The sequence below is a fragment of the Condylostylus longicornis genome, unplaced genomic scaffold (genome assembly GCF_029603195.1).
Source record: "Condylostylus longicornis isolate FDR11 unplaced genomic scaffold, ASM2960319v2 ptg000049l, whole genome shotgun sequence".
In the NCBI taxonomy this organism is placed as follows: Eukaryota; Metazoa; Arthropoda; class Insecta; order Diptera; family Dolichopodidae; genus Condylostylus; species Condylostylus longicornis.
The window spans coordinates 2,231,624-2,258,567 of NW_026578018.1; the positions used below are offsets into that span (position 1 = coordinate 2,231,624).

General features: G+C 24.0%; 3 protein-coding genes across 4 annotated transcripts; all 3 read right to left on the reverse strand.

Annotated features, from left to right (window-relative positions):
- Positions 1 to 879: 879 nt before the first annotated feature.
- On the reverse strand, positions 880 to 19,835 carry LOC129611359 (uncharacterized). Its single transcript, XM_055524463.1, has 7 exons — positions 19,711 to 19,835; positions 11,965 to 13,039; positions 10,329 to 10,680; positions 2,017 to 2,193; positions 1,773 to 1,917; positions 1,480 to 1,687; positions 880 to 1,097 (listed from the first exon to the last, which is right to left on the reverse strand). Exons 2-7 carry the CDS (start codon positions 12,789 to 12,791, stop codon positions 1,007 to 1,009), a joined length of 1,800 nt encoding a protein of 599 aa, XP_055380438.1. The 5' UTR covers positions 12,792 to 13,039; positions 19,711 to 19,835; the 3' UTR covers positions 880 to 1,006.
- On the reverse strand, positions 14,701 to 25,767 carry LOC129611453 (uncharacterized). The gene is made up of 5 exons (XM_055524631.1): positions 25,732 to 25,767; positions 25,558 to 25,684; positions 25,029 to 25,482; positions 23,330 to 24,921; positions 14,701 to 14,867 (listed from the first exon to the last, which is right to left on the reverse strand). The coding sequence occupies exons 1-5, from the start codon at positions 25,765 to 25,767 to the stop codon at positions 14,701 to 14,703; spliced, it is 2,376 nt and encodes a 791-aa protein (XP_055380606.1).
- On the reverse strand, positions 25,756 to 26,446 carry LOC129611437 (uncharacterized). Of its 2 annotated transcripts, XM_055524593.1 has the most exons (3): positions 26,048 to 26,446; positions 25,877 to 25,989; positions 25,756 to 25,819 (listed from the first exon to the last, which is right to left on the reverse strand). In XM_055524593.1, exons 1-3 carry the CDS (start codon positions 26,288 to 26,290, stop codon positions 25,816 to 25,818), a joined length of 360 nt encoding a protein of 119 aa, XP_055380568.1. In that variant the 5' UTR covers positions 26,291 to 26,446; the 3' UTR covers positions 25,756 to 25,815. The 2 variants fall into 2 exon arrangements, with proteins under 2 accessions (XP_055380568.1, XP_055380567.1); XM_055524592.1 differs by having other exon boundaries at positions 25,768 to 25,989.
- Positions 26,447 to 26,944: the final 498 nt, after the last annotated feature.

Consider the following 26,944-nt stretch of genomic DNA (forward strand, 5'->3'; position numbering starts at 1 on the left):
TATATTTATTCATAAAATAAATCTGTCATTGCAATTTGTTTTTTAATACTTTAAAAATTCCATTATTTTTTCATACTTCAAAATATGATAATTGTTATCACAAAGCAATTTTTAATTAAAAATTTAAAAAAAATATTGTTGACCCAAACTTTATAAAATTTTTTATTTTTTTTTGCTGTTTTTTTAGAATTTTTTTTTACCATCACCAAAATTAAATGCCTTAAATTTTTTTTAATTTTCTAAAAAAAAATTTAACACTCTTTGCAATTCTAAATTTAAGAACTGAATTTTTTGAATTATAAACGAAATTTAATTAAAAGCTTTGAAGAATAGCTAGAAAATTTATTAGTTTTGAAAGCAAGCAATAGAAGAAGCTGGAATCAAAGGCTGTTTATTCATGAGACTGCAACCAAGGGCTGTTTGAAAATCGAGAGTTCATTCATTTCTGGAATCCCATTTATCGTTGGCTCTTAGAATATTAAATTTATAGCTCTGCATATTCGTAAGTTTAGAAAAATTTTGTCATATTTCATAATTTTCTTCAATAAAATGATATTGATATAAAGTATGTGTGTATCAATATATATATATATATAACGGTAATTTCAAAAATAATTCAAAATCATTTTATTAAGTACTCCTTAGTTTTTTAATTATTTCATGATTAACAATTCATATAAATAAGATTATAATTTATTATTAAATTTATATCTACAATGATTTTTTATATATGTATGCCTATGTATGTATTATGCATATGAAAGAATAAAAAAATATACATATATTTTTTTTTATGTACGTATACATTGTAAGTTTACATGCAGGATTCAGTCTTCTCTTATTGTAGAAACCATTTGTATAAATATTTATATGTAGGCATAAAAATGTTTAATTATACATTCTGACCGCAATTTGATTTCTAAATATATATTTAACGTTGTTAAAATCATTTATATAAAAAAAATTAAATAATTAAAACATTCTTAATAAAATATTTATTTTTTCCTTAGTAAACTCGACCATATGGTAAGGTTCCAGCATAATACGGTATTAATAATTTACTAGTTGTTCCTCTTGCTGATTGTGCTGAATCACTGCTTTAATTTTGAAAAGAAAAAGAAAATTTTAATTAATTAATATTTTTAAGGTTATTTAATAATAGTACAGATATGATTATATACAGGGTGTCCGAAATAATTTAAATCAATATAACAAAGTATATCTATTAAATATCATTGACACTAAATCATTATTGAAAGGGAATTTTATAAACTCTAAAATGTGGTGACCTAAAACTCTAAAATTCTACCTTTTATATTTTCCACCTTGTAAGGAGATAAAATTGAAAGTTTTTCAGAAATACCACCCCTTGAAACTCAAAATCTCGAAAAGGAGGGGGAAAAAAAGTAAAATGTCACATATCGTATACAAATGTACAAATGTATTATGTACTTACTACATCTTTAAATAAATAAATACCTTGTAGAGAATGCACTTGTACTAGCTGCTCTATGTGAATTATTTGATTTTGTATGAGAACGTGATTTAATTAAACAACATACAGCTACAATTACAGCTAATAAAAATATTAAACCTAATATACAGAATGCCAATGCTAAATTTGATATGGATAGGCATAATGTTCCATCACTATGTAATGTTCTTATTCTTGGTGGATATTCTTCAGCTATAAATAAAATTATATTAAAATTGTATAAAAGATTTTAGTTTAGGTTTGCATTCAATAATTAAAAAGAAAAAAACTTTTATACCACTAATGTTATATCTACGATCATATTGCCTATATCGATCTAATTCGATTTGTGGTGCTGTAACTGCCAATGAATTGAATACTTCTATTCTTGCAAGTTGTTTTTCTTGTGTTAATATCAAATTTTCATCTGTTTCACAATTAACCTTTAATGATAATTTTTAAGTAAATGATTCACCAATTATTTTTGAATAAAATAATTTATTAATAAAGTAGTATCTATATACTCCTTATTATTTACATACACTTGGACATGCTCCTTTACATAATTGAACTCCACAACTGACATGTAATCTTTCTCGATCTGGAAACTTAAAAGCTGGAAATGTTGCAGTAAATAATTTTTCAACTAAATCATCTTGATGTGGTTTAGACCATCCTTCTTCAGCCGGTGTTATACGAACTTGAAGTGCAGGCATTACCTTAAATTTTTATAATATTTTTAAATGTTAAATTTTATATTTGCCAAATCAAATAATTGATATTTTTCTAAATTGAAAAGGTAAAACAAATCAGTATGACGTGTGTATTACCGGGCATGGATATAACGGATATGTGTTTAACTGTCATAACATATAAATAATTAATTATGACGTTTATGTTTTGATTATAAACAAAACATTATTTAAGGTGAAACAGATATTTTTTTTTCAATTTTGGTGTTGTTACTTATTATTGTGTATACTAAGAATTACCATTAAGTTTTTATAAAAAGGAAATTAATTTTGTGATCTTAATATAACAATCTTTTAAATACTCATATTTTATGCGTACATACAAATACACACATATGAACGTACGTAAGAAAACGTACATTTAATATTTAGTAATAGTGTAGTTTATGGTTTTATAATTTTTGTTATGCTTAATAATTATGAGATTTTAATATTTTATAAGAATTATAGACAATAGGATGTACTTGAATTCATATCAAATTTAAAATTTATGTCTTTTAGTTTATGGTTATATTATTATCAATGAATGTATATATAGCTTGTTTATATGTATGTATTAATGTATTAAAAAAATGATAATTATGTGATTATAACGAAAATATTATATAAATCCAATATAATAAATAACTTCATTATTCGGTTATTATATTATAAAATTTTAAATAAAGGTCATTTACTGATTCTGTAATTATAGCCCTTTATATAACACGAATTTCTCTAAAGAAACAAACAAATTTCCTTTTCAAAAATTGATAGTGCAAAGTGCAATTTTCATTACGACTCTTTTAACGTTAAGTTAAAGTGACATTTCAAAATTCATAATATAGAGTAGTAAATTTATTGTGTAAACAAGTTACATATTTAACAATTTTGATAAAATGTCAAAATTTAAAATAACTAGGCAAGTTTGAATAAATTTGAAAAAAAAAATCTTTTTTAATTTGAAGAAGTTTGAAATATTGTAAAATATTTAAAATACTGTGAAAAATGAAGAATTTAAATCTATTACTCTAATAATTTTAGATTAATAGCCAAGTCAATATATTTTATTTTTAAAGATAGTCATTGTAGCACTGGATCGTGCACCTGCATTTTGTACATATCTACATCATATGCATATTTACAATATTCCCTTCATTTAAATAATGTAAATTAACGTTATGAGACAATTCGTTGGGATTGCAACGTAGCAGTCGTTCAATCTACGTTTAGGGAAATGAATAAATAACATTACATAAAATAATCATATGAGCAGAATATTAAAGTTACACCAATATTGGCGGTTAAATACTAAATATATCATCCTTTGAATGGACACATATTTCTTTTAAAAGATGTCCATACTCACATCCCCCTAAGTTTACAAGCATGTTGGGGGCCAATAATAGAAAGAATGGTTATGGAAAGAATTTTCAAAGACTCTCAATCAATTTCTAAACCGAAGCGAATTACAATGTGTATGTCCGGACAAGAGGTTTTTTGGAAGAAAAGAAGGTATAAACGAAGATTTCAAGCTTTAAAGAGATCATAAAAATATATTTTGAAAACATTTTTGGCGCTTACTTAGGTAATTAGTTATTTTAGTTTTTCTAATATTTTTAGCCATGTGTATATACATATGTGTATTACACCTTTATTGCATGCCATAATAATTATACAAAAGTTTTAAATTTTCACGGTGTTTTACACTTTATATAAACAACAGTTTAAAATCATTTGAAAACAAAAGAAAATATAATAGTAATGCACTTACATATTTAGTCATTGAAATTCGAATTATGTATAAAATAAAATATGCACAAATAATCAATACACAGCTAAGCATGTAGTTTTATACAAATATTCCACATTTTAATATCCAGTGTACATATACCTACTGCACAGCTTGTCAAATTTCATAATTAACCAATTATAAAAATGCATGCTGCTCTTTATTTTGATTTTTTGTGTATTACCATTTCTCTATACCGTACTAACGTGTTATTATTATATGTAATTATAGTAAAGCTTTTATTGTTTAAATTTTTCTTTTCAATTGCAAGAAATAGTATGGGTATGAGGCGTTAAAAAACCACAAGAATACTCCTTTTTTTTTTCTTTTCATATTGGCACGAACGCTAATTCAAGCGTAGTCTAATAAAACAATATTATATAAAACCAACCAAATATAACATTCAAAAAAATTGTAAATTCAATAATTTAATTATCTATTAAAAAAAAATAATTTTACTTTTTGATGATTTTGAAAATTATAATCAATAGTTTTGGTGATTTTTATAAAACGTTGCATGAATAAAATAATAAAGAAATGGTCTGCAAAAATTAAAATTAATATTTTGAAATTATGAAAGTATCATATGAGATTCAATTTACAATCTGGCATGAAATTCACTTTACAATCTTATATGAGATTCTGTCGACTGGTCTGGACATTCATGATTTACATTCAATTTACTTGATTTCGAAGAAAGACGGAATGAGTTATTGCAAAATGGCTTCAAAAATTTAATGTTTTGACAATTAATGTAAGGAGCTACTTCAACAGTCAATCAGTTTAATATTAATATAAAGAAAACTAAAGATTTGAAATAACATTACACATAATTTTCGTCCTAGGCTTATTCCTTCCATAACACGTCGCTTGATAACGTACATCAGAGAGTTAAACATATATTTCTTAGATTATAACTAATAGAAATCTCCTGAAATAATCACGTCTGGGGTTACAAAATAATGTATCTGATGTGATATAGCTTAAATAATTGAACAAATATCACTCAAAATAGGACTTAATATTGAGCTTCAATTTATTTTTATAACAAAATAATATGTGAGTAGTATGGTTACTCTAACTCTACCATACATGCACCTCAATGTTGTATTTTCAAATCACGCATAAAAACGTACGTATGCATCTAAAAAACTAAAATACATATGTGTATCTATAAAAGTCTCTATTATTACATATTACACAAATTTCACATCATCTTAATACAAGGTTAAAGAAATTTTTGAAATGAAAGTGATAATGTTTAACACCTTAAAGCTAAAATGAATTGTGTACTTCCTCAAAAAAAAAAAAAACAATGATTAAGTAACCGGCTTAAAAGAAAATCTAAACAAATAACTCTCCAAAAAGAGACAATAAAAAAAGGTAATGTAGGTATTTGAATTGATAAATCATCACACATATTATCTTAGTTTGATTTTTTTATTCATTTCACTTTTTTTTTATTTGCGGTCAATGTAATAAATTAGTATATATTTGAATTGGAATTGGAATATTGACAGACCCTTACTATATTGGTGTATAATTTTTATAATGGGTGATTTTGTAAGCCATTTGGTTTTTTAATTTAAAGTAAGACAGAAAAATTTCAAATTTTCACAATTAATCTTTTACATTTACTTTAAAAAAAATACAATTTAATATATGTAAATATTTGGGTATTATTACATTTTAGATGGACTGATATTCGAATGGTCTAATTTCGAGGTGATTTTTCTCATATATCGGCCTAAATACTAACAATATCACGTCCACTATTGATTTCTGAAACTGTAATAACACTTATTCAAAAAAAAGAGTAAAATCGTAAGATGTCGACGATCACTTAACAAATCCAGTAAGTGACTTTAATGAATTACTATAAACTTATCAACTTCCACACTATGAGATAACAAACTAAACGGAATAGAATTCATTTTGGAAACTATTACAAAAGTAAAAAATGAAAATACTGGAACTAAAATCACCCTATTTTAAATATAAAAAGTTTTCGTAACATAATTGATTGATCTAAATAAAAGGGCTTTAAATCTGTGTTAATTCAATTATTCAAATTTTATTGGTGTTTTAATAAAATCAATAGAATCAGTAGAATTCCAAATTTATTAAAAAAAATATTTTAAATAAATCATAAATTTGTAAATATGTTAAAATACTTTGAAATTATGGTGGTAGAAATTTTTTGATATTTCTTCAAAAGAGGTGTAGAAAGTGTTTGAATTATCAGATTAATGTAAAACTGTTTACACCTTTTGGGTCCGGTAAATTTCAAGCTATGAATTTTATGTTTTATACCTACACTAAATTCTTTTTTAACTAAAATGTAGAAAAAATTATCTACACTGAAAAGTTTCCCATTATTTACCTTAACATTTTATTTTTTAATTCTTGATCTCTTCATCTAATTTAATTTACTTATTATATTACTTTCTCAAACTAGATTGATAACAACAAAATTAGCATATTGTTTTCTGTATTTTTACTATTACTAGGTTTTAAATAATTTATTCACTTTAAATTTTTTAAATTTGTTACCTATACACTGTGTACTCTGGCAAAAGAATAAATATTTGCAGAAAGTTATAACTATATACCTTAAATACATAATACTACTAATCAAGAGTAAAAAGAAAAAGAAGACTTAATGAGAGCAAATCTGTTATAATAGCATTAATCAAACATCGTGTCTGTATAGACAATTCCACTATATAATATAAGAAACTTCGAAAAATTGGGTCAACAATATATGTTTTTTGTTTTTGTAAGTCCCTTTTGTATTTTAATAACTTTATATACTTTCATATACTTTTTTACTGTTAAACTTGTACAAATTTTTCTTTTTAATTTATTAAATTGTAAACGTTTTGGTTTTAAGTAAATTTCTCAAAAATTTTTAAACAATAAAAAAATATTATGGATTCTACTCTGTCCTTAATGTCTGTCTATCAAAAGGTAAAAAATAGAAAGCTAATATTTGACAATTAGATTTTAAAGAATAAGTAATGTGCATCAAAATTTTATTTTACTAATATTTGGCACACCCCCTTCAAAGTATATACTCTTACAATTCAAACAGATATTACGATTTTGAAAATGCTAATTTTCAGCTACATATTTTCTTACGAAATAATAAACTCTATCGAACTAATTTAATTGTACAATTATATAAGAATTAATTTAATTGTACAATATCTTGTTTTGTTTTCGAATCCATTTATATCGGAAAAATATAATGTAAATTCTAGCTGTAGCTCAAATTTTGTCCCTCACTTTGACACAAATGAAATGTGCTATTTTACAAACCGCATCAACTTGTAAAAAAAATTGAATTAACTACAATTTTTTGCTTATTGTTGTCTGCCTACCTCTGTTATTTTTGAAAATTTGTTCAAAAATTTTTTAGTACAACAATAATACTTTCAAACAATAGCTAATCATCTTGTAAATTTATGATTCAGAAGTTTATATGCAAAGATATTAATCTTTATGCGAAATTTTATAATTCGTTTTTTTTTCTCTTTCCTTGTTTTAATTATCTATGTATGTATGTATATATTTAGAATACTATGATTTTAACTGTATTAATAAATCTGTGGTCAGTTTAATCTAACGCAAATACTTGTTTTCTACAATATAATTATTGTAATATATGTAATGTCATAACCTTAAAAGAAAAAAAATATTCTCTTTAATTACAAAATTATAAATTTTTTTTTAAACAGCAAAGATGAACCAAATACAAAAATTAAGAAATTTATTCGAGAAGAAAGAAATATACAGTCAAAAATTCAAGAATCAAATTTGTTAATTTTACCATGAATTTATTTGAATGAATATGTAATGAAGTTAAACATTTAACATGAAATGATTATACTGTAGTAATAATTTTATAAGCAATAGCGAATTTATAGATTATTTTTTAATATAAATTCAATAACAATATTTGCTATCCAATGAGCTTCATAAATTACTCATATATGTATGTATACTGCAATTTCTTATTTAATTATGTAAATTTTTTAGATTTCTTTAACTGCAAAATTCCAGGAAAAGGAGACGATGTCCGGCTTTGGCAGAAACTCTGAGATACCTTATGTAATTTTTTTTTTCACAGACAACGAATCTGGCGAATTCAAATGCCAAGAGCCTTAGCCGGTTTCAAAAAAGCTCAGGCTGGTTATCATGAGGCTGGCGGATAATTTTGATCCAGCGGTATAAAAACTGGTCATACTGGCCTATTTGTACTTTCTGGTAGACATGTCACCGTAACCTAACTTCAAAATTGCAGTAATACGGTCTTCAACTTTTGAGTTGTAATTGCTAAATTTTACATAAATGTATATATATTACAGTAATATTCAAGGCATGAAGGCATTGAAGGCCGTTTATTTGAAGTATCAAATAATTCAGTTTTATAGAAATTTTATAAAAAATTTGCCAATGCATATTTTCAACGTTTCGTACTCATGCAACGAATTAATTCAATATTCATACATACATTCATGGATACATACTACCATATACTACATAAATAGAATGAAATCGAATACAATTTTACACCAAATTTTTAACAGTGTGAAAGTCCCTTGAAAAATTATTTTTGAAATTACAATGTATGGGAAAAATCGAAAACAAAAATTCTCATTGAATTCTTTATTTATAAATTAAAAAAAAAACATACTGCCCCAAAGAATGGCATATTTTTTTTGATTATCACATGTTAAGGTTAATAATTTCATATTTTTCTTATAATAAATAATTTAATTATAATTTATACGTAAATATTATATGTATGTTCTTAAATTTAATTTAAATTTAACACTTTATGCCTACAATTTGCATAATATAATTAAAGCTCCTAATTTTATTCTTAATTTAAGTGATATAACTTCATCCCTGTAACATAACCCCTGATATACAAATTAGAAAATATTCTTGTAAAACATGGATTTTGCTGTTGAAGGGGTATATTGCGTACTAAAAGAGTTGAAATGTGATACAGCAATTTTGAATTTAATAAATTTGTAAGTAACCGATCTCGTGAACATGAAACTGCTCGTATTTTATAGCATAACTTTTTTTTTCAATTCTCTTTTGAAAAATGAATGAAATTTTTTTAAATTATTTATTAAATGAAAAATTTTATTTTCTAAATATTAAGAAATTCATTTACCTATGCGCGCACACACAATAAAACGTTATATTATATCGTCGTTCGTCACCGTATAAATTTAAAAAATCATCAGTATAACAGTATTTATTATAATCTATTTGTAGATCAAATATCATGTGTAATATAAACTTCTTAGATTTCAAGACCCCACAAACAGTTATTGTAATACGCGCACAGTGTTTAAATTTAATATTATTAGAAATGAACTCAGTTAACTTGTATTTTATTACATGTATATGAGCATGTGTAATGCAATGACTTTTTCTTACAAATTTCCTTTTACACTTTCAAGTTTCATTTCGAAATAATACACATTTTTTCTTTTTAATAAAAGATATAAAATATTTACAAAGTTAATGATACGTTCATAATGTTTATAAAACTGATTTTTATGTACATGGAATTAATTATTACCAATTATTACAAAGAAAACACTGGAGATCAGCTATTCAAAATAGACTAGTTCTGTATATTTTTCCAGTGAAAACAATTTTGTGAATATTTTTATTCTAATTTAGGCTTAGTTCTTAAATAATTTTTTATAAAACTATTTTTAAATTAATTAAGTTAAGGTACTAAATACTCATTAAATTTAACCAAATTAATTAACCTTATACGGCCTTATTGTTTTTTATACCAACAATATTGATCTTTTTTTCATTCAAATTTGATCCACAAGATTCCATTCAAATTCTTAAGATTTTTCACTTATTTATTAAATAAAATGTATTCAACTCTATCAATTTTTTTAAATGCAAACTAATCAGCATATGACTTTATTAATTTCTTAATACTCCATTGCCAAGTTCATATTAAATATATACATATTTTAAGAAAATGCAATTTGATTTCCTTACAAATCACTTGTTATTAGAGCAATTGCTTTTCGTTATTTTTTTACCTATAAGCAACAAATGCTTTGCCATCTTTAACTTAATTGAGTTGTCAATGCCTACGAGCATACATACATACTTATAGAGGTCGGAAAATAAAAAAAAAACGACGCAAAAAAAAAATAAAAAAAAAAGAAGAGCAATATTTTTAACAATTCATTTCAACATAAGCATAATAAAGCGTTTAGAAAAAAAAAATAAAATTTAATTTCTTTTCCTTCTCTTTCTTTATATTTATAAAACTAACCTGTTCATCAACTGGACAACCCCGTTGATCTAAAAGCTGTTGTGATGAATCACCTAAACCATCTAAAGCAGCACAATCAATAATTCGAACACCTATTGTGCCCGGTAATACAGCACGAATAGCTAATGTTGTTGGTTGACCAACTTGTACTGCACCAGAATCAACATTATCAGCATTATTAGCACCTAATTCTAACCATATTCTAACTCTTGGTATCGATGATGATGATGTAGATGATGATGATAATGTATCTGTTGTTTCATCAATACCAGTTGAATTTGAATGTAATGAAAATTTATGATTATTTAAATGATGATGATTTGCGGTTGATGATAATCTCATTCGGCCATTTCTTTTATGTTTTTTTTTTAAATTTAATTATAAAAAAGAAAAATAATAAATATTTATTATATTATATATGTATACGTTTTTATATAAGGAAAGCGCCATTAGATTTTAAAATTAGTAATAAATTTTAATGTGTGAAATTTTGTAACTTTTTCTATTTATTATTTTTTTTTTGTTTTTATCAATTCTTAACATGTATGATTTTTATGAAAAACTAAATGAAGACATTATTAATTAACTGATGTTTTTTTAAAATGTATAACAGATTCTAATATAATTGTCGAACAGTTTTAAGTATAGCGTCGTATAATTGTTTTTTGAATTGTTTTTAAGGTAATTTTTTTTTGATTCGCCTTTAAAATCTAGAACAATATTAAACTAGGAAAAAATGGGTTAAATAACAAAAAATTTCTATAAATTTTAATATTGAATTTAATATCTTATTTTATTTGAAATTGATTTTAATTGCAAAATTTAATTAAACAAAAAATAATTTCTTTTCTTTCATTATCATTGTAGGTATTGTCAGACCTATCACCTACATTATGCTCTATATGTTATAGATATAGACCTATCACCTATATTTACATGTATATGTTATAGATATATAAGTGCAATTTAACGGAACTGGCGCATAATATGGAAGATGTAAAACAATATAAATATGTAAGCACATGTGGTATTATATATCCACCAACCAATTAAGTTCCGAATTTAAAATATACAAACGAAAATCAGATATTGCTAACATAGGAACAAAAAAAAAACCAGCGCGAGAAAATCTGTGACCAAGTAAGCGAAAACTGAGTACCATACACGAATTTTTAATATTTACAGAGCCCCAACTTCAAAACTTAAAGAATAATTTTTCTTTCGAAATGCCAACATGATACAAACTCTTCGTACTTGAAAATTACTTTGCGCAATCATATGAAATGATGGTTGTCGTTTCCTCTCACCCAGAAAAAGGAGTGAAGTACAGAGAAAGGCCTTTACTTTTTAATAGGTACTTTTCTTTTCTTTGGAAAACTTTAAAAAGAAATTAAATTTAAAATTTGAAAGAGAGTTTTGAAGCGAAAAATATGGAATCTGTTTTCTAAAAAAAAAGTGAGTAACACTTTTATCACAAAGCATTGCACCAGTTAACGCCATATACATATATCAAAATTTCGAAAATATTTTCAGCTTGGAGGCTTGATAGATATATATGGCATTACACCAGTTCTAAAATAATCGTTTGTTGTTTACAAAAAAATATCGAAACAATCAGACAGAAAAAATTACTTACCTAAAAATTTTTTTCATATCATCGTCATCAATAATTGATTCACCTGATACATCCATACTCATTAATGATGTTGGTAATGTACATTTAACTATTTTTAATATATCAGAACTTTGACGTAATTTTTCATCCATTTGTAACATTACTTTAACAGAATATTCTAATGTACCATCATTTTTTGGTACGGATCTAACACCACAACCAGATGTTGGTAATTGGAGTGTAATAAATGTACTATAATTACCATGTATACGACATTCATGTACAAAATCTTTAGCAAAGAATATACCACGAAATTTTTTACCTAAATCAACATTAATCTGAAATAAATCTCTAGTGCAATTCGTTACAATTGAATTAATTTTCATCATTTTTCCTAACGGTGGATGATAATGATGTGTTGTTTGTGTAGAACGTTTTGTTGTACTTGTAGTAGTTTTTTTTGGTTTTGATGATGATGATGATAAAGAAGAATGAACTGGTGGCACAGTTTTTTGTTCTTTAATTATTGTTGAAGAATTTTTTATAATTTTTTTTTGTAATTTCCAATCTGTTGCATTTTCTTGTTGCATATTTTCCTCTATTTTTTTTAAATTTTTATTTAATTCTGTTATATTATTATCATCTCTTTTATTTAATGTTATATGATTTGCTGTTTGTATAATAGTTGTTTCATTAGGGTGCTGGTGTTGATTATAATTTATAAATATTGTTGTTGGTAATTTAGTAGAGTACAATGATTGCGTTTCAGTTGTTCTTAATGCCCAGATACCATAACGTAAAATAAGTTGTTGATGAAATAATATTACCAATATTTTTTGCATTACCATGATTTCTCTATTATATACATATATTTTTTATTTTTATATATTCGGTTCTCCTTTTTTGTTTTGTTTGTGTTTTATTGTTAATTTTAAATTCTTTGTAGATAATAAAACTGGTAGGTTGTGTATATAAAATTTGTATATAATTTTATTAACGTTATTCTTCTATATTAATTTATTACTATATTATTATGAAATAAAGTAATGATCATTTAATAAAATATTTAGCTCTGTTCGTAATAAGTTTAGAACATCTGAAATGAAAAGAAACAAATAAAATTTTCTATATTAATTAAAAGTTTTTATATTTTACTTATTTAATTATAAATTTATAGTTTTTATTGGATGATATTTAAATATTTTATAAAATAATCAAAATGTGTATGTAGAATCATAAATTAATTTGCTTTTAAAAATGTTCCGGTTCTTTATTATTCAGTATTTATTAAATTTATACACATTAATAGGTCATTTGCTTTGGAGTCTGAATACAATGCAGTGAATTTATGAATACTTTATGAATTTATGAAGTCACTGCATTTTTTAAAAAGCGGCAAAAAATGTCATATTTTTTGATTTAAATTCACACATAGCAAAATTTTTGCTATTGAGTTACACATAAATAGTAATGGGATTTTAGGAATACATTTGCAGAAGTCATATGACAAGTGAGTTTTTTGTCATGTTTCAGAAAATAACGAGAAAACGGCAAAAATTATTTTACATTTTCAATACTTATTTTTCAATATTTATTTTACTTCACTTCCTGTCAATAAAAACCCAATTTATGAATAAGTGTTATCAACTAGTTAGTGTATACCTTATCCCTAAACAATAACTATTAAATTATATTTCCGGAAAAAAACTTTGAAAACCAGAAATTGTCTCGCTAAAATAATCCTTATTTTCAAATAAGCGGAAACAAAATTTGCTTGCCCTCAGTCTATTTAATAATTGCATATAAATTAATTATAAAACTCTAAGAAGTATTTAAAACAATACAAATAATATAAGTACGTATATTTTTGGATTTTAATTACAGTTTATTAATTTACAATAATTTTTATGCATAGTTAAATTTTATTATGCTTAAATTCAATATTTTATACCATACAACACAATATAAATATTTTATAGAATCATAAAACTTATATATTATGGAAGATCATGAAAATTATTAAATTAAATGATTTAATGAATAATTAATGAATGTTTAATATAACATGAATTAAATATTATTTTCGGTTAAGTGAATTTCTATATAATATATACATCGCTTATTACAGTTACATAAACTTATAAATATATTTACATATGATACCAATGCACTTTACAATATAAGAAATTCTGTAATTAAAGTACCGTTGTTATTGATATCGCATAGTCATAGTCCAAACTCCACACATATCATAAATAATTTTTTTATGAAATTGAGGGGTTCAATTCTGGTATGCATACTCAGTTATACTTCATTTGACTACCAAATTACTTTTTTGTAATACGTCAAAGTTTTAAAATATTTTCCTTCAAAATTTCAGTTTTATTGTTTAATATGACACTACTATGACACTTTTGCTATTTATGCTCGTGAATGTAGTAATTTTGATTCATTCAACTGTATATATAGGAAACTGCAATTGAGCCACTTTTTATGCCATTTTAATAATTAAGTGGTTGCAAACTCCTTAACTGAGAGATTTTTGATAATTTTCTTCATTCTAATTAGCAAACTGATTGACGAACAGACAAAATTTACAAATTTTCAATATGAATTAACAGAAATGTTAATTAAAATTGGAAAGTTGTAATTTATTTGGATATTGTTTGTCAAAACTTTCCAGTGCATTGAAATTACACTTAATAAACACAAAAAAATTAAACATAAATATTCAAAGCACTAATTTTTTGGAATTTTTCAGCCACTCTTGCAATATGATTCGTTTCCAATTAATAACAAATTTAATAAATCATAATATGGACGAATTTCATCGCTTAAAACAATTTCTTCAAACCTCAAGAATTTGACACTATGCTGATCCCTTGGATTCAGTTCTTGTGAACATGATTTCAGTTTTTGTACGCCTTAAGTCATCGACATAGAATGAAACGTAATAGAATAAGAGAGCTCCACAATTGTTTATTTGATATTGACAACTTAAAAGAATCCCGCGTGAAGCCTCAAAAATAACATAAAAAACTAAACAGCAAAAAAAATGACTCGTTATAAATTTACTTATCAAATCTATAATATTTTTCTATATCACCACAACCTGTTAAAAATGTACCTGCACATCAATATATAAAAATCTCTCTTATAACTATATAAATCTATTATTATTGAATTTTACAAAACTTTCTCTTAAATACCTATAGGACAAAAAAAAAAACACAGAAAACTCCTCCAATTATATAATGTGTATCAAGTCTGTTTACTTTAGTAAAGCTACCTGTTGCAAGGTGAAAAAAGCACATTGAAAAAATATACACGAAGTATATATGTTCAAATAATAGTGATGTTTTGATACCGCACAAATAAATTCGAGTAAATTCATGAAAAAAACCACTTTACATTTTATTTAAATTTATGCAAATACCCATATTTAATTTAATAGGATAAAATACACACGTTATGTATTATTTATTATTTATGTGAATAAATACAAATGCATTTATTCACATGTTAGTTAGCAGTTCTGTGATTGCCATCAAAAACTCCATATTTCTTTGTGTTTGATAATTTTTAATTTTGTTATTAACTGATGTTTTCCACGGTTTAACATCAATTCTCATTACAAATGTTTGACATCGGTTCGACATCGAATAATTTTAATCTAATCAGTGTAAGGGAATTTGACCAAAAGTTATCGAAAAGTGGGAAAAATTACAACTTTTTCAAAATTTAAATATAAACTTCAAATTTAATTTGTTAAAACATGCTTCGAATTTTTTCCTAAACTCTCTTAAATTTTGTGTTGTTTAACTTTGTTTTAAATGTTTTGTTGCTCTTTTAATTTTGTTTGTTTTTAATCGAAATTGGATCAATAGAAGTTCTCAAATTTGGTTTTTTTTTTCAAAAATGGAAGTCGTCCAATCTAAATGGAATCGCTGAAAACGGCAACTAACAAGTAAAGTAATCCTTTGGTTTTTATTTTTTAAATTTACTCAAAATTCGATTTTTTCGATTTAGACAATTTTTTATTTAAACCACAAAATGTGTAAAATACGAGTATGATGCTTTATAATATGAATATTACGTAATGTAATAAATGTATGTAACTTTGATTTTGCTAGCTTAAACCTTAAAGGAAATCAAGAAATTTCCTGCAAAACGTATGACTACAATGTCAATTTAATTATACTTATCCGAAATCCAGCTTTTTAATTCATGTATCTGCAAGCACCCCAATTAAAGGAAAAACTAAAAATTTCGAATCTCAATTAATTTGAGTTTAAATAAAAATTTGTTTTTAAAAATTGGAAAACTTTGTTGCTCACATTTCTTTATTTTGTGTTCAATTTTCACACAATACTTTAAAGCTTTTAGTAAAATTTAATTGTGTGAAATTTTTTCCCTAAAAAATCTTGTGCCGATAATTTTACACTCATGTCTGCCTATTTAAAAACTCGTTTATTATTATAACTACATATTATATTTTAAATAAAGAAACTAAATTAAAAATTTAAATTTTGAGCGTAAACCTTGGTGATGTATTTTAGTTATGATACTTAGTTAGTTAACTGCGTTTCTTTATATGTAAGTAATATTATAATCTAAGTAAAATCATTATGTATAAAATTTGTAAAGAAAAATAAAAAATTTTCAAAGTGATATTTTTATTTTATGCATTGTTTTTTCTTTTTTTTTTTTTGAAAAATCTACAACCGATTTGCATAAATTAAAACTTATAAAATCAAAGATAAAAAACAACTCATAATTTCCAACGATTTAAGCAGATAAAAAACACACAATTATGCAATTCAATTTTATGTTGCTCTCCTTTATTCAAAAAAAATAAAAAAAAAAGATTTCAAAAAGAAAAAAAAAAGAAGAGTACAAAATATAAAACAAAAGATTTAAAGAAAAAATCTTATTGCTATACAATTATTATCCGTGAGATGAAATTGATGAAGATGATCCAAATAGTTTAATCTATATACGTATATAATCTTATATATAATTTATCTTTAATCTATTACATTTATACAAATATAAACGTATAATTATTAATCCAATTCCAAAAAGATTTTAGAAAAAATTTGCCTTTTACTTTCACTCTGTCTCTCTGTCCATTTGTTAACAAAACTTGCACACAATTCAATGTGAACAGTTGAATATAAATGAAATAATAAATTTTAGTGTACACATTAATTGTCTGTTATACGAAATTTTTACTGTTATACGGATTGCGTTCAAACCAAACACAATTTCTAAATTGCTCATTTCTTCTATCATAAAAAACTATAATATCAACATTTTGGCTCTTTAAACTAATTTTTGCAATATTTTCTAAACTAGAAGGCAACTCTCTCGAAACAGTAGCTTCTTATTTTAATAATTAACAGGATATCAATAAATATTTTATTTATCACTTCGTTCCCTTCTTAATTATAATAAAAAATAATAATAATAACTAAATTTCTTTCCATAAACTCCATTGAACTTCTTTAAAAAGATAAGTATCCAAAAGTGTACAAAGGAATAATCGTATGCCATTAACTGAATTATTTAGTTTAATTAAATAATAAATCTTCATACTAGTGCAGGTTTTTGAAAACAATATTGTCAAATTAACCGATTCCTCCGAAATTTATGCAATCTAATACGGTTATTTATTCAATATACAACCATTTTATTATTTTAACCCAAGGTAATAAATAAAAATTTCTAGACGTATATAGTTAATTGGAAATATGCTGTTTTACAAAACCCTCAGATTTGATCGACTGCAATTCAACATATTACTTTTCATATGTATATAGGCTTTTAATTTGTAATTTTTTTTATTTCTTTATGATTTGAAAATTGTTTGAAACATTAATCTTTGACGAGATCTTTTAGTGTCTTTTTTAAAAAAACTAAAATAAATAAATTTGAATTTTTCATCTACAAATGACTGCAATAATTTTTAAATTACATAAAAATTGTTTTTTTTTTTTTTTTTATATATTTTACTTAATTTGATAAAGCTATCGATATAATATCTGTATTGCAAATTTGCGTATTTATTATTTTAAAACATAATTATGCAATAATTCATTATTTAATTTTGTTAACATATTTTTTGTTTTAAAATTTTGAATTATAATACACATGCATGACGATTTTTAACTAATTTTAATATACGTGAACTAAATTTATTTATCGATGAATATTATTGGAATTTTTTCAATAAAACAAATACTATATTTATTTTTTGTAATTAAATAGTCAAAGACAAAATAAACTGCTTGTTTGAGAAATATTGAACAGCAACGAATGACTCCGAAGCAAATTTTTTCCATAATCAACAAAATAGCAATACTTAATTCAATTTAAAATTTCATTTTACATACATAGTTATTGGAGCCCAATAAAGCTTAAATAAATAATGTTCCTACTACTCGTACTTCATCAAGCGAGATTCATCTCATGTTTAAATTAGTTTTATGTTTAAATTAGAATGAAATAAAAATTTTCACAAATAATAATTTATGAGGATTTTCTATAGTTCCGACACATTCACTTAAAGTTCTAATTTAAATTTTAAAAATTTCTTTTTTGCATAGCTTAACAAATTTTAAATCTGGAAAAATTAAATAGTTTCTCATTTTATAGATGCTGTTAAAGAAAAGGAGCTTTGCAAATGCTTTAGAACTTTAAGCATATTTTCAATTCAATGGCAGTGAACGGTTAAGATTATTCATATAAACAATTTTGGAATTTGTTTCACTCCAATAACAAAAGATTTCCATTTATTGACGTTTCCAAATAATCGAGCATCAATTGGCAAAAATGCCTTGCAAATTAAGCTGGAATTACAGAATGATTATTTTGATAAAACAATTCAATGATTTTTATACTTGTTTAGGTGCTTGTATTTTTATTAAATAAAACAAACAATAATATAGTTTAAATTCCGTACACTCATATTACACAAAAATCCCATTATAATTACATAAATATTTTATTTTCATCTTGAAGAATTTCATTAAAATTAATTCAATATTTAATTTGCAAAGTAAAAAAAAAAAAACAACAGAAACAGAGATGGCAAATAAAAATATTTAAATCAAATATTTAAATTACTTAATAGTAAAGTAAACAAGAAGTAAAACAAAAATCTCATTTTAATATAGGCCAAGTAAATTAAAAATTTCAATAATAATTATAATAAATAAATAAATCTTAAAAATATTAATGAAATTTCATAAATTATGCATTAATTTTGTAAAATTTAGTATTAAAATGAAACATTTTTTTAAGAATTCTGAAACAAATTTCATTTAATTATTCTAAATATGTCTGATTTTTTTAGAAAACAACAGAACATTTTATTGATGAGAAAAATATTACATGAGTAAATAGTGTATAATCAGCTGAAAATAATGTGATAACAAAAATAGAATTTTTTAATCAAAAATATTTAAACAAATCTTAAAAAATCACATTTATTAAATTTATTCTAAACAGAGCACATCATATTATTTATATATTTAATAAATTGTAAAAAAAATGCAGTTGCAATTTTAATTTTTTTTACTTATTGTGAACTTGATTATATGCAAGATTAATTGTTTTGACTCAACATACTAAAATATTATAAATATGTAAATTGTAATTGAGAAAAATTTACAATTGTTTTAAGTACAAACTACCCTAAAATTTTTATTAGTATGCTACATAGAACCAAAATATTAGTGAATTACTGAGAAGTACAGCACTTACTTTGAGAAAGAAAATAATAGTTTTCGCGGACACTGAAATTTCCTCTATGTGTAGATATTTTACCCCTTGTTATTAATGCCCGAAATATTTAAATGTACGTATAAATGTGAACATTTATTTCAAAATATTTACTTTTATTTTCCTTAATTTTTTTCTTCTAAATTGAGTTTTACATTAATTCACAATATTTTCTTTTTGATATATATTTTAATGATTTTAATTCACTTTTATAACATAAAAATTATTATTTATTTTTTAATTTATATGCTCATTCACACTGTGCATAAAAATGAATATGCAATTTTAAAAATTTAAATTTTCAAATTAAAAAATAAAATTTTTTTTTTTTTTTTTTATAAAAATTTTAATTTTGCAACCGTTAACAATGTTTAACTACGTATTACAACATTACTTCCGAAAAACAAAAAAAAAGAATCACAATTTTATAGTAAAAAAGGAAAGAAAATAAAATAATAACGAATAAAAATAACAAAAATTTTTGTTTATTTCCTTCCCATTAAGTAAACACGCAGAAGAAGCGAAAATATAAATTCCATTTAAAATATTATTGTTGTAAGTACCGTAGTTTTTATACCTTTATACACTGTAAGGAAACACAGAAAAAAAAAATATAAAATAAAACTTACGATATTAACACGTTAAAGACAAAACCGCAAATAAAATGCTATACTCCGTGGTAATGCCATATTATCTATCTTTAAAATTCAAAATGTTAAAAATTTTAAAATGAAAAAGTAGAGAAAAATTTAATATAAAAGAGAAGAACAATAAAAAAAAATGTATAATAGCATACAAACAAGGAAAATTATGTATGTTTGTTTGCATGTATATCTCATTGTGTGTCCAACAATAATGGTATTAGTTAATCTTTACAAACAACTTTATTTTTTTTTTTTTTGTTAATATTCATCTATAATTTCTATTGTATTCAAATGGTTAACCGTATTAAATGCAACTATAAAGACGGTATGATGCTAAGCATCACTTCGTTGATTCAATCCATAATAGTACGTGCATATACCGCCTATATATTATAAAGTATATCTATATGTAAATGCATATTGTGATTGTATATAAAAAACATTCATAATTACGTATTATATCAGAGAGAGCCGTTTAAACATATAGAATGGACTGTCCTTTTTTTTCGAGGTTTTGTCCTCCCTGGAAAGCAAAAAGAAGGACATAACATTTATTCTTTTGTTCTTAATTTAACGTATAACGGAATTAGTGAATATGTAGTACAAAGTGTAGTACAAATAAACAGAAACTATTATAAATAATCAATTTAAAAGTCTAATATGCCCTTTTTTTTGCAAACAGTTTTAATTTTAATGCATCCGGACTTTTAAATTTTAAAAATGGCATAAGCTAAAATTAGGAACATTCAATACCATATTATATAAAAATTATGTATGATTTTGCAAATGATTAAGCCATAAATTCTTATGCGATGAAAAGAATTTTCTTAATAGAAAAATACTCTCTTTATTAAATAATTGATAATAGATATGGTAAAAAATAGTCTACGGTTTTTTAAATTTTCTCGTCCTCCATTTTTTTTTTAAGTAACTGGTCACCTGCTTAGTATATTGTTATATTATTAATTATTATAAAATGCGCGCATCAAAAATTACAAAAGTAAAGCAAAATATGATTCTATAGTGAACAATAATATTATTTTGAGTACTGTGATCCGCCGTCTACTTGCGTTTAATTAAATTTACCGATTAATAATATTATTATGTTTGTATATAAAAACTTGTTGGTTTTTTATGTTTTCACAACTTTTTTTTTTTAGTTTTATATTGGACTACTGTACCTTTTTATAGCAAATAGTTTAGCAGTAAAATAGAAAAATAAAAACAAAAGAAGATTAACTAATGAAGGAGAGAAACGAAATCGAGAATCAAGAATCATCTGATGATTAAATTATGAATGAAATTTTCTTTCTTGATTTTATTATACATACATAGGTACAAAGTTTGTAAAAAGAAACAAATAATTTTAATTAATTAAAGAACAACTATTTGAATATTATGTGTCCCTCTATATTGTATTCCCCCGTAAAATGCTCCCTAATTACAAATCTAGTTTTTAAGGAAAGATAAGTGTGTATGTATTGTGAGTAGTGCTTGCTCATATAATTATGTCGATCTTATTAAAACAATAATAAGGAAAATTTTAAAAATAAATTAGATATAAGTAATATATTTCAAATTATTGTTATTGATTCATAAAGATGGCAAATTTTATAAGAAATGCATACCGTTACGAACAAAAATATTAGACTTGTATGGTCTTTAGGGATACATATGTATTATAAAAATTATATGGAGTCCCAATTAATTTCGTTTAATCTAGTTGTACTTAGTTGTTGCATTAGTAATAGTAAATAAATAGCTATGATCTTTAAAAATTCTGCAAATGTGTTAACTAACATAATTTTATAATGTTTTATTTTTGTTTTTAATATTAAAATATTAGTACAATTACTACCATTCAAAATATGTGCATAAATGTATGAAAATATTATGTAACTTCCACGAACGCATAATATTTATTTCCGTATAACAACCATTACGACCTAAACACTTGAGAACTCCGAAAGAAGAAAAAACTTATGATTAAAAACATTAACTTTTTAAGAATTTTTTTTTTTTTGAGACAATGTGAAATAACGTTAAATTTTGTTGAAAAATTAATATGAAAATCGTAATGTTCAGTCAAGTCTTTTTTTTATTGCATTTAAGTTTAAATACCTACCCATTAAAATAATGAAAGTGATATGTTTATCATTTTTCCTAACATATAGTAGTACAATTACACAGTTATATAACTTTAATATATTATAATTTTTTTTTTTAATTCTTTTACCGTAATTTAGATTAAAAAATAAAACTTTTTTTTAGTTGAAGCCGGGCTTTGTAAAGGTCGTCAAGGCTAATTTAACAAAAAAAAAAAAATTAAGTAGAATCTTTTTCTTTTATATTCTCATATTTTTGTTTGTTTCTTTATTTAATTTATGCTTATGTTGACCACATTTCTATACAATCGCTTAATATTTTACTAAAATTTCTGAGAGACATTTTCTTATGAAATAATTTATGATTTCTTATACATTTTAAAAAATTTTCCAATTCTAAATTTGAATTTAATTTAAAATCATTTTCGCAATAACCCTGATACCAATTACTATTGGAATCAATCCATTCTTGTTGAAAATATTTTAAAAATTCTTTATTGGATGAATATTTTTGAATAAAATTGATTAAATTTGATTGAAATTCATTTAGATTGCAACTTCGATGTAATAAATCTGTATCTTTTAATATATTATTTTTTAATTCTTTTTTAATGCATAATTCTTCTAATTTTATTTTAATTTCCTTACGTACTAAATCATAACATGTTCTAATTTTACATAAAGAACCGAAAATATTTTGAAATGCTTTTTTAATATTTAAATTTGTATCCGTAATTAATATTTCAGGATGAATCTCTATACTAAATATACGAAAAATTCCTTCTTTTAATGATTTGAATAAAAATTCAAAATCTTCAATATTATTATTTGAGCAAACTCCAATTCCTAAACAATTAAATTTTTCATTTGAATCGCTTGTTGCTATAATATATATTGGGAATTGAATCCATTCTAATTTATGAATTCCATCACAATTTATTATTTTCAAATTATTAGCATTTTGAAGTAGTTTTTTTGATGAAACAAAAAAATTAAAATTTTCTTTCCTAAAATTATAAGACACAATAAACATTTCTAATAAATTAACTGGGAGCTCAGATTTATTTTTAAACCAAACTTCAAGTTCCTCACTATTTAAATTAATTATTCCATACTTTTTTTCTCTAATAACATTTACATAATTAGAGATTTGAACACGGGTTGGCATAGGAGTAAAATTTATTTTATGAAAAAATTCTAATATTTGACGTGGTCTCCAATTCAATTCAGTTAAACGCTCTATTTCACTTCGTACAGAGTCATCCAATTTCCGAGGTTTAAATACTAGTTTATGACATGTATGTGGTAAGTTGGATCGTCCCAAGACAACATCAGTACAATTTGACTTCAAAAGTAAATAAATTGAAGCATTACAACCCTTACCTCTTCTTGGTACCTTATTGCATCGATAATATCTTTTAACGCCAGCTTTACTTTTGTTTTTAAACGAAAAGCCCCAAGTTTGCTCAGAAGCAATAGCCTTTTGCGCTTCAGAGTACGAACTAAACGTACAATCTTCTATCCATACCCGATTTAGCTTGCTTTCATTTTCTTTTTGTTCTGTTTGAGAAATAGTTCTTTGAAAATTACACCTTCTCATTTTACTATTTGTTTTTGAATTCGTTTCCTGTATATTTTCACAAAAATGTTTTTCCTTAAAATCGTGGTTAAAAATATTTTTGCTTTCTGAATTACTTTTCTTGTGAATATTGTAATTTAATACTAAATCATTATATTCTAAATTATCTAAATTCTTTAACCATTGGTAAAGTTTTACTTTGAATTGTGAAAATGGAATTCTTGACCGAAATTCTTCATCATTCTCAATTCCTTTTGCTATACAATCTAAGGCCATATTACTGCTTATTATAGCTGAATAGATTCCTTCAAACCAATTGTAATTTTCGCTTATCCATTCTTGATGTAAGTAAGTAATAAATTCTACATAAATTGCCCACTTATTTTCGAATAAATTAAAAGCATCCTTGAAAGCATTTAAATTTTCACTTTTTTGCAAAATATCTAAATCCGCCAAAATATTTTCCTTTTTGTTATGGTGATTTGGGAGAAGATATTCTAATTTCTTTGATATTTTAGATTTAACGTGATGCCAACATATTTTTGTATATTTATCGTACCCAAATATTTGAGAGAATGCAACTTCAGCATTAAGATTTGAGTCCCTGTACAAAAGTTTTGGGCAATAATTTAAAATAAAGCACTTTTTCACACCTACAATTATTGATTCAAATAAGAATTCAAAATCTTCGATTTCATTTCTTGGACATACTGCTATACCAAACGCTAAAAAATTTCCCTGATCATTTGTAGTACCAACAATAAAAATACAATAATTCTGCCATGTAAGTCTTTTGATACCATTCAAATTTAAATGTTTTGTACAAATTGCATTTTTTAACAATTTTTTTGTTGAAACAAATAATCTGAAACATATTTTTAAATTAAAAATTAAAGTTTCACACATAAAACTAACAAGTACCGATTTAAAAAAAAAGGTATGAACCTTATGGTAAGTAATTATGTTAGGTACCTGATACATTCTCCCTTTTTTTCATGATGTACTATTAGAGGAACATTGAATGCGGCTGAGTTGAAATCAACTGTTTGACCAATTATCCATTCATGTATGGCCAAATTGAGTTGTTTTTCATTTTCACTTTTTAAGTATTTACAGTAGTCTGTTACTTTCCTGGCGTTTACGTCCTTAAATTTTTTTTCTAATTCATTTACAATATTTTTAATTTTCATTTCTGGCTGATATAAAATTTTTATTTCATTTTTTAAATCAGTATTGATATCAAAGTCACAATCTTCATTATTAATTCTAAAAGTTTTTTTTACATCCTTTTCGCTACAAGTATGTCCAGAATTTTTTTTGAGAAGCACGTAATCATTTGTTTTTGTATTTTCAAATAAACAAAGAGCTGCTTCACATTTTCCATCACGTTTTTTTACACGATTACATCGATAATATTTCTTCAATCCTTTTTTTGAAATATTTTTATAATTTAAACTCCAAATTTTTTCGTCCTGCAAAAATACTTGAAAATCATGCTTACTTTTGAAAGTTTTATATTCATTCCATTTTATTCGTTCAAAATTTGTACGATTTTTCTTAGTCAATTTTTCATTATGGAATTCTTCATACTCATTTACATTTTCCAAACTACATTTGCTTAGATCATTCTAAAACATTCATATATAAAAATTATTAATATAGTAACGTAAGTTACATATGGAAAACTGAAAGTTACATACTTCTTTGTCATTGTCTATCTCTAATTTGCATTTCGTATTTTTGTTTGAATTTGAACCAATCACCTAAATTTTAAACACAATTATTTAATTCATTTGATATATCAGAGAAATCCTAGATACCTATTCACCTGTTCATTACAAAATGAATTTTCTATTACAGTTTTCGTGCTCTCCTCAATCTTCGTATCTAAATATTGGTTGGTTGATACAAAGTTAAACTTTATTGAATCAGTCTAAAATTTTTAAATACGTACTTATTTTTAATTTGTTTATTTTGTTTGAATTACTTACCGCATCGAAATCATTTTCACTTGCTTCTGGATGAAAGTTGGGAATTTCTTTAGAAGCATCCATACATTCGTGATGATTTTGATGAATATGGATATGAAACTTTATTATATCATAGTAGTTTTCAAAACAAAAACAACAATAATAGATAAACTCAGACTTAATTCTGTAAATTTCACCACATTTTTCTCTATACATTTGATTGTTTTGGGTATCCAATTTTGTTTTAATTAAATCGAATTCCATGTTTTAAACCATTAATAATTTTTACAGCCTTTTCTTATTTTGTATTGCAATTTTATTTATTTTCGTATTTAGTTATTTTTATTCTGTAATATGTAGGTATATATGTAATGTAGTTTCTTCTCTATTTTGTTTTGAAGAAGAAAATAATGTTTTTGTTTACTTAAACATCTGGACATTCAAATGTAAATTCTGACAATTCTGATTGGAAAAATGTTTGAAGTATAATAAAATAAATTTATGGTTACATGAGCTGAATACTATGACATGCACAGTATTGCCACCTAGACCTAAATTTGGGCTGCAAGTTTTTCTCGTTTGTTGAAATTCTAATTTCGAAATACTTACGCACACATAGTGCATAAATCAGACTACTAAAAGACGTTTTTATCTCAACTAAATGAAACAATTAGCTTTTACTGAAGATATAAGGTTTAGAATATTTGAGATTAAAGGGGATATAAGGTTGTCACTCTTTTAATTTATAAAATATTTAATATGTAATTTAAAAATTAGGCACATTGTAAATAAACAAGTTTGTATATATGTAAGTATGTATAAAAGGGTTTTTGTAAGTGCATACATGTATGTATATTAGTTAAATTATGTAGTGCATGCATATCTACATTCATACTTTTGCACGCTTCAGTTTTAATT

Coding starts and splice junctions, on each gene's coding strand:
- LOC129611359 (XM_055524463.1), bottom strand. CDS start 12,791: ATGGTAATGCAAAAAATATTGGTAATATTATTTCATCAACAACTTATT. Junction 2,194..10,328: donor GTTGTCCAGTTGATGAACAG/GTTAGTTTTATA, acceptor TAAAAATTTAAG/GTAATGCCTGCACTTCAAGT. Junction 1,918..2,016: donor GTAAAGGAGCATGTCCAAGT/GTATGTAAATAA, acceptor TTATCATTAAAG/GTTAATTGTGAAACAGATGA.
- LOC129611453 (XM_055524631.1), bottom strand. CDS start 25,767: ATGACAAAGAAGTATGTAACTTTCAGTTTTCCATAT. Junction 25,685..25,731: donor TAACTTTCAGTTTTCCATAT/GTAACTTACGTT, acceptor TGAATGTTTTAG/AATGATCTAAGCAAATGTAG. Junction 14,868..23,329: donor TTCAAATGAAAAATTTAATT/GTTTAGGAATTG, acceptor CGATGACTTAAG/GCGTACAAAAACTGAAATCA.
- LOC129611437 (XM_055524592.1), bottom strand. CDS start 26,290: ATGGAATTCGATTTAATTAAAACAAAATTGGATACCCAAAACAATCAA. Junction 25,990..26,047: donor GTGAAAATGATTTCGATGCG/GTAAGTAATTCA, acceptor TAAAAATTTTAG/ACTGATTCAATAAAGTTTAA.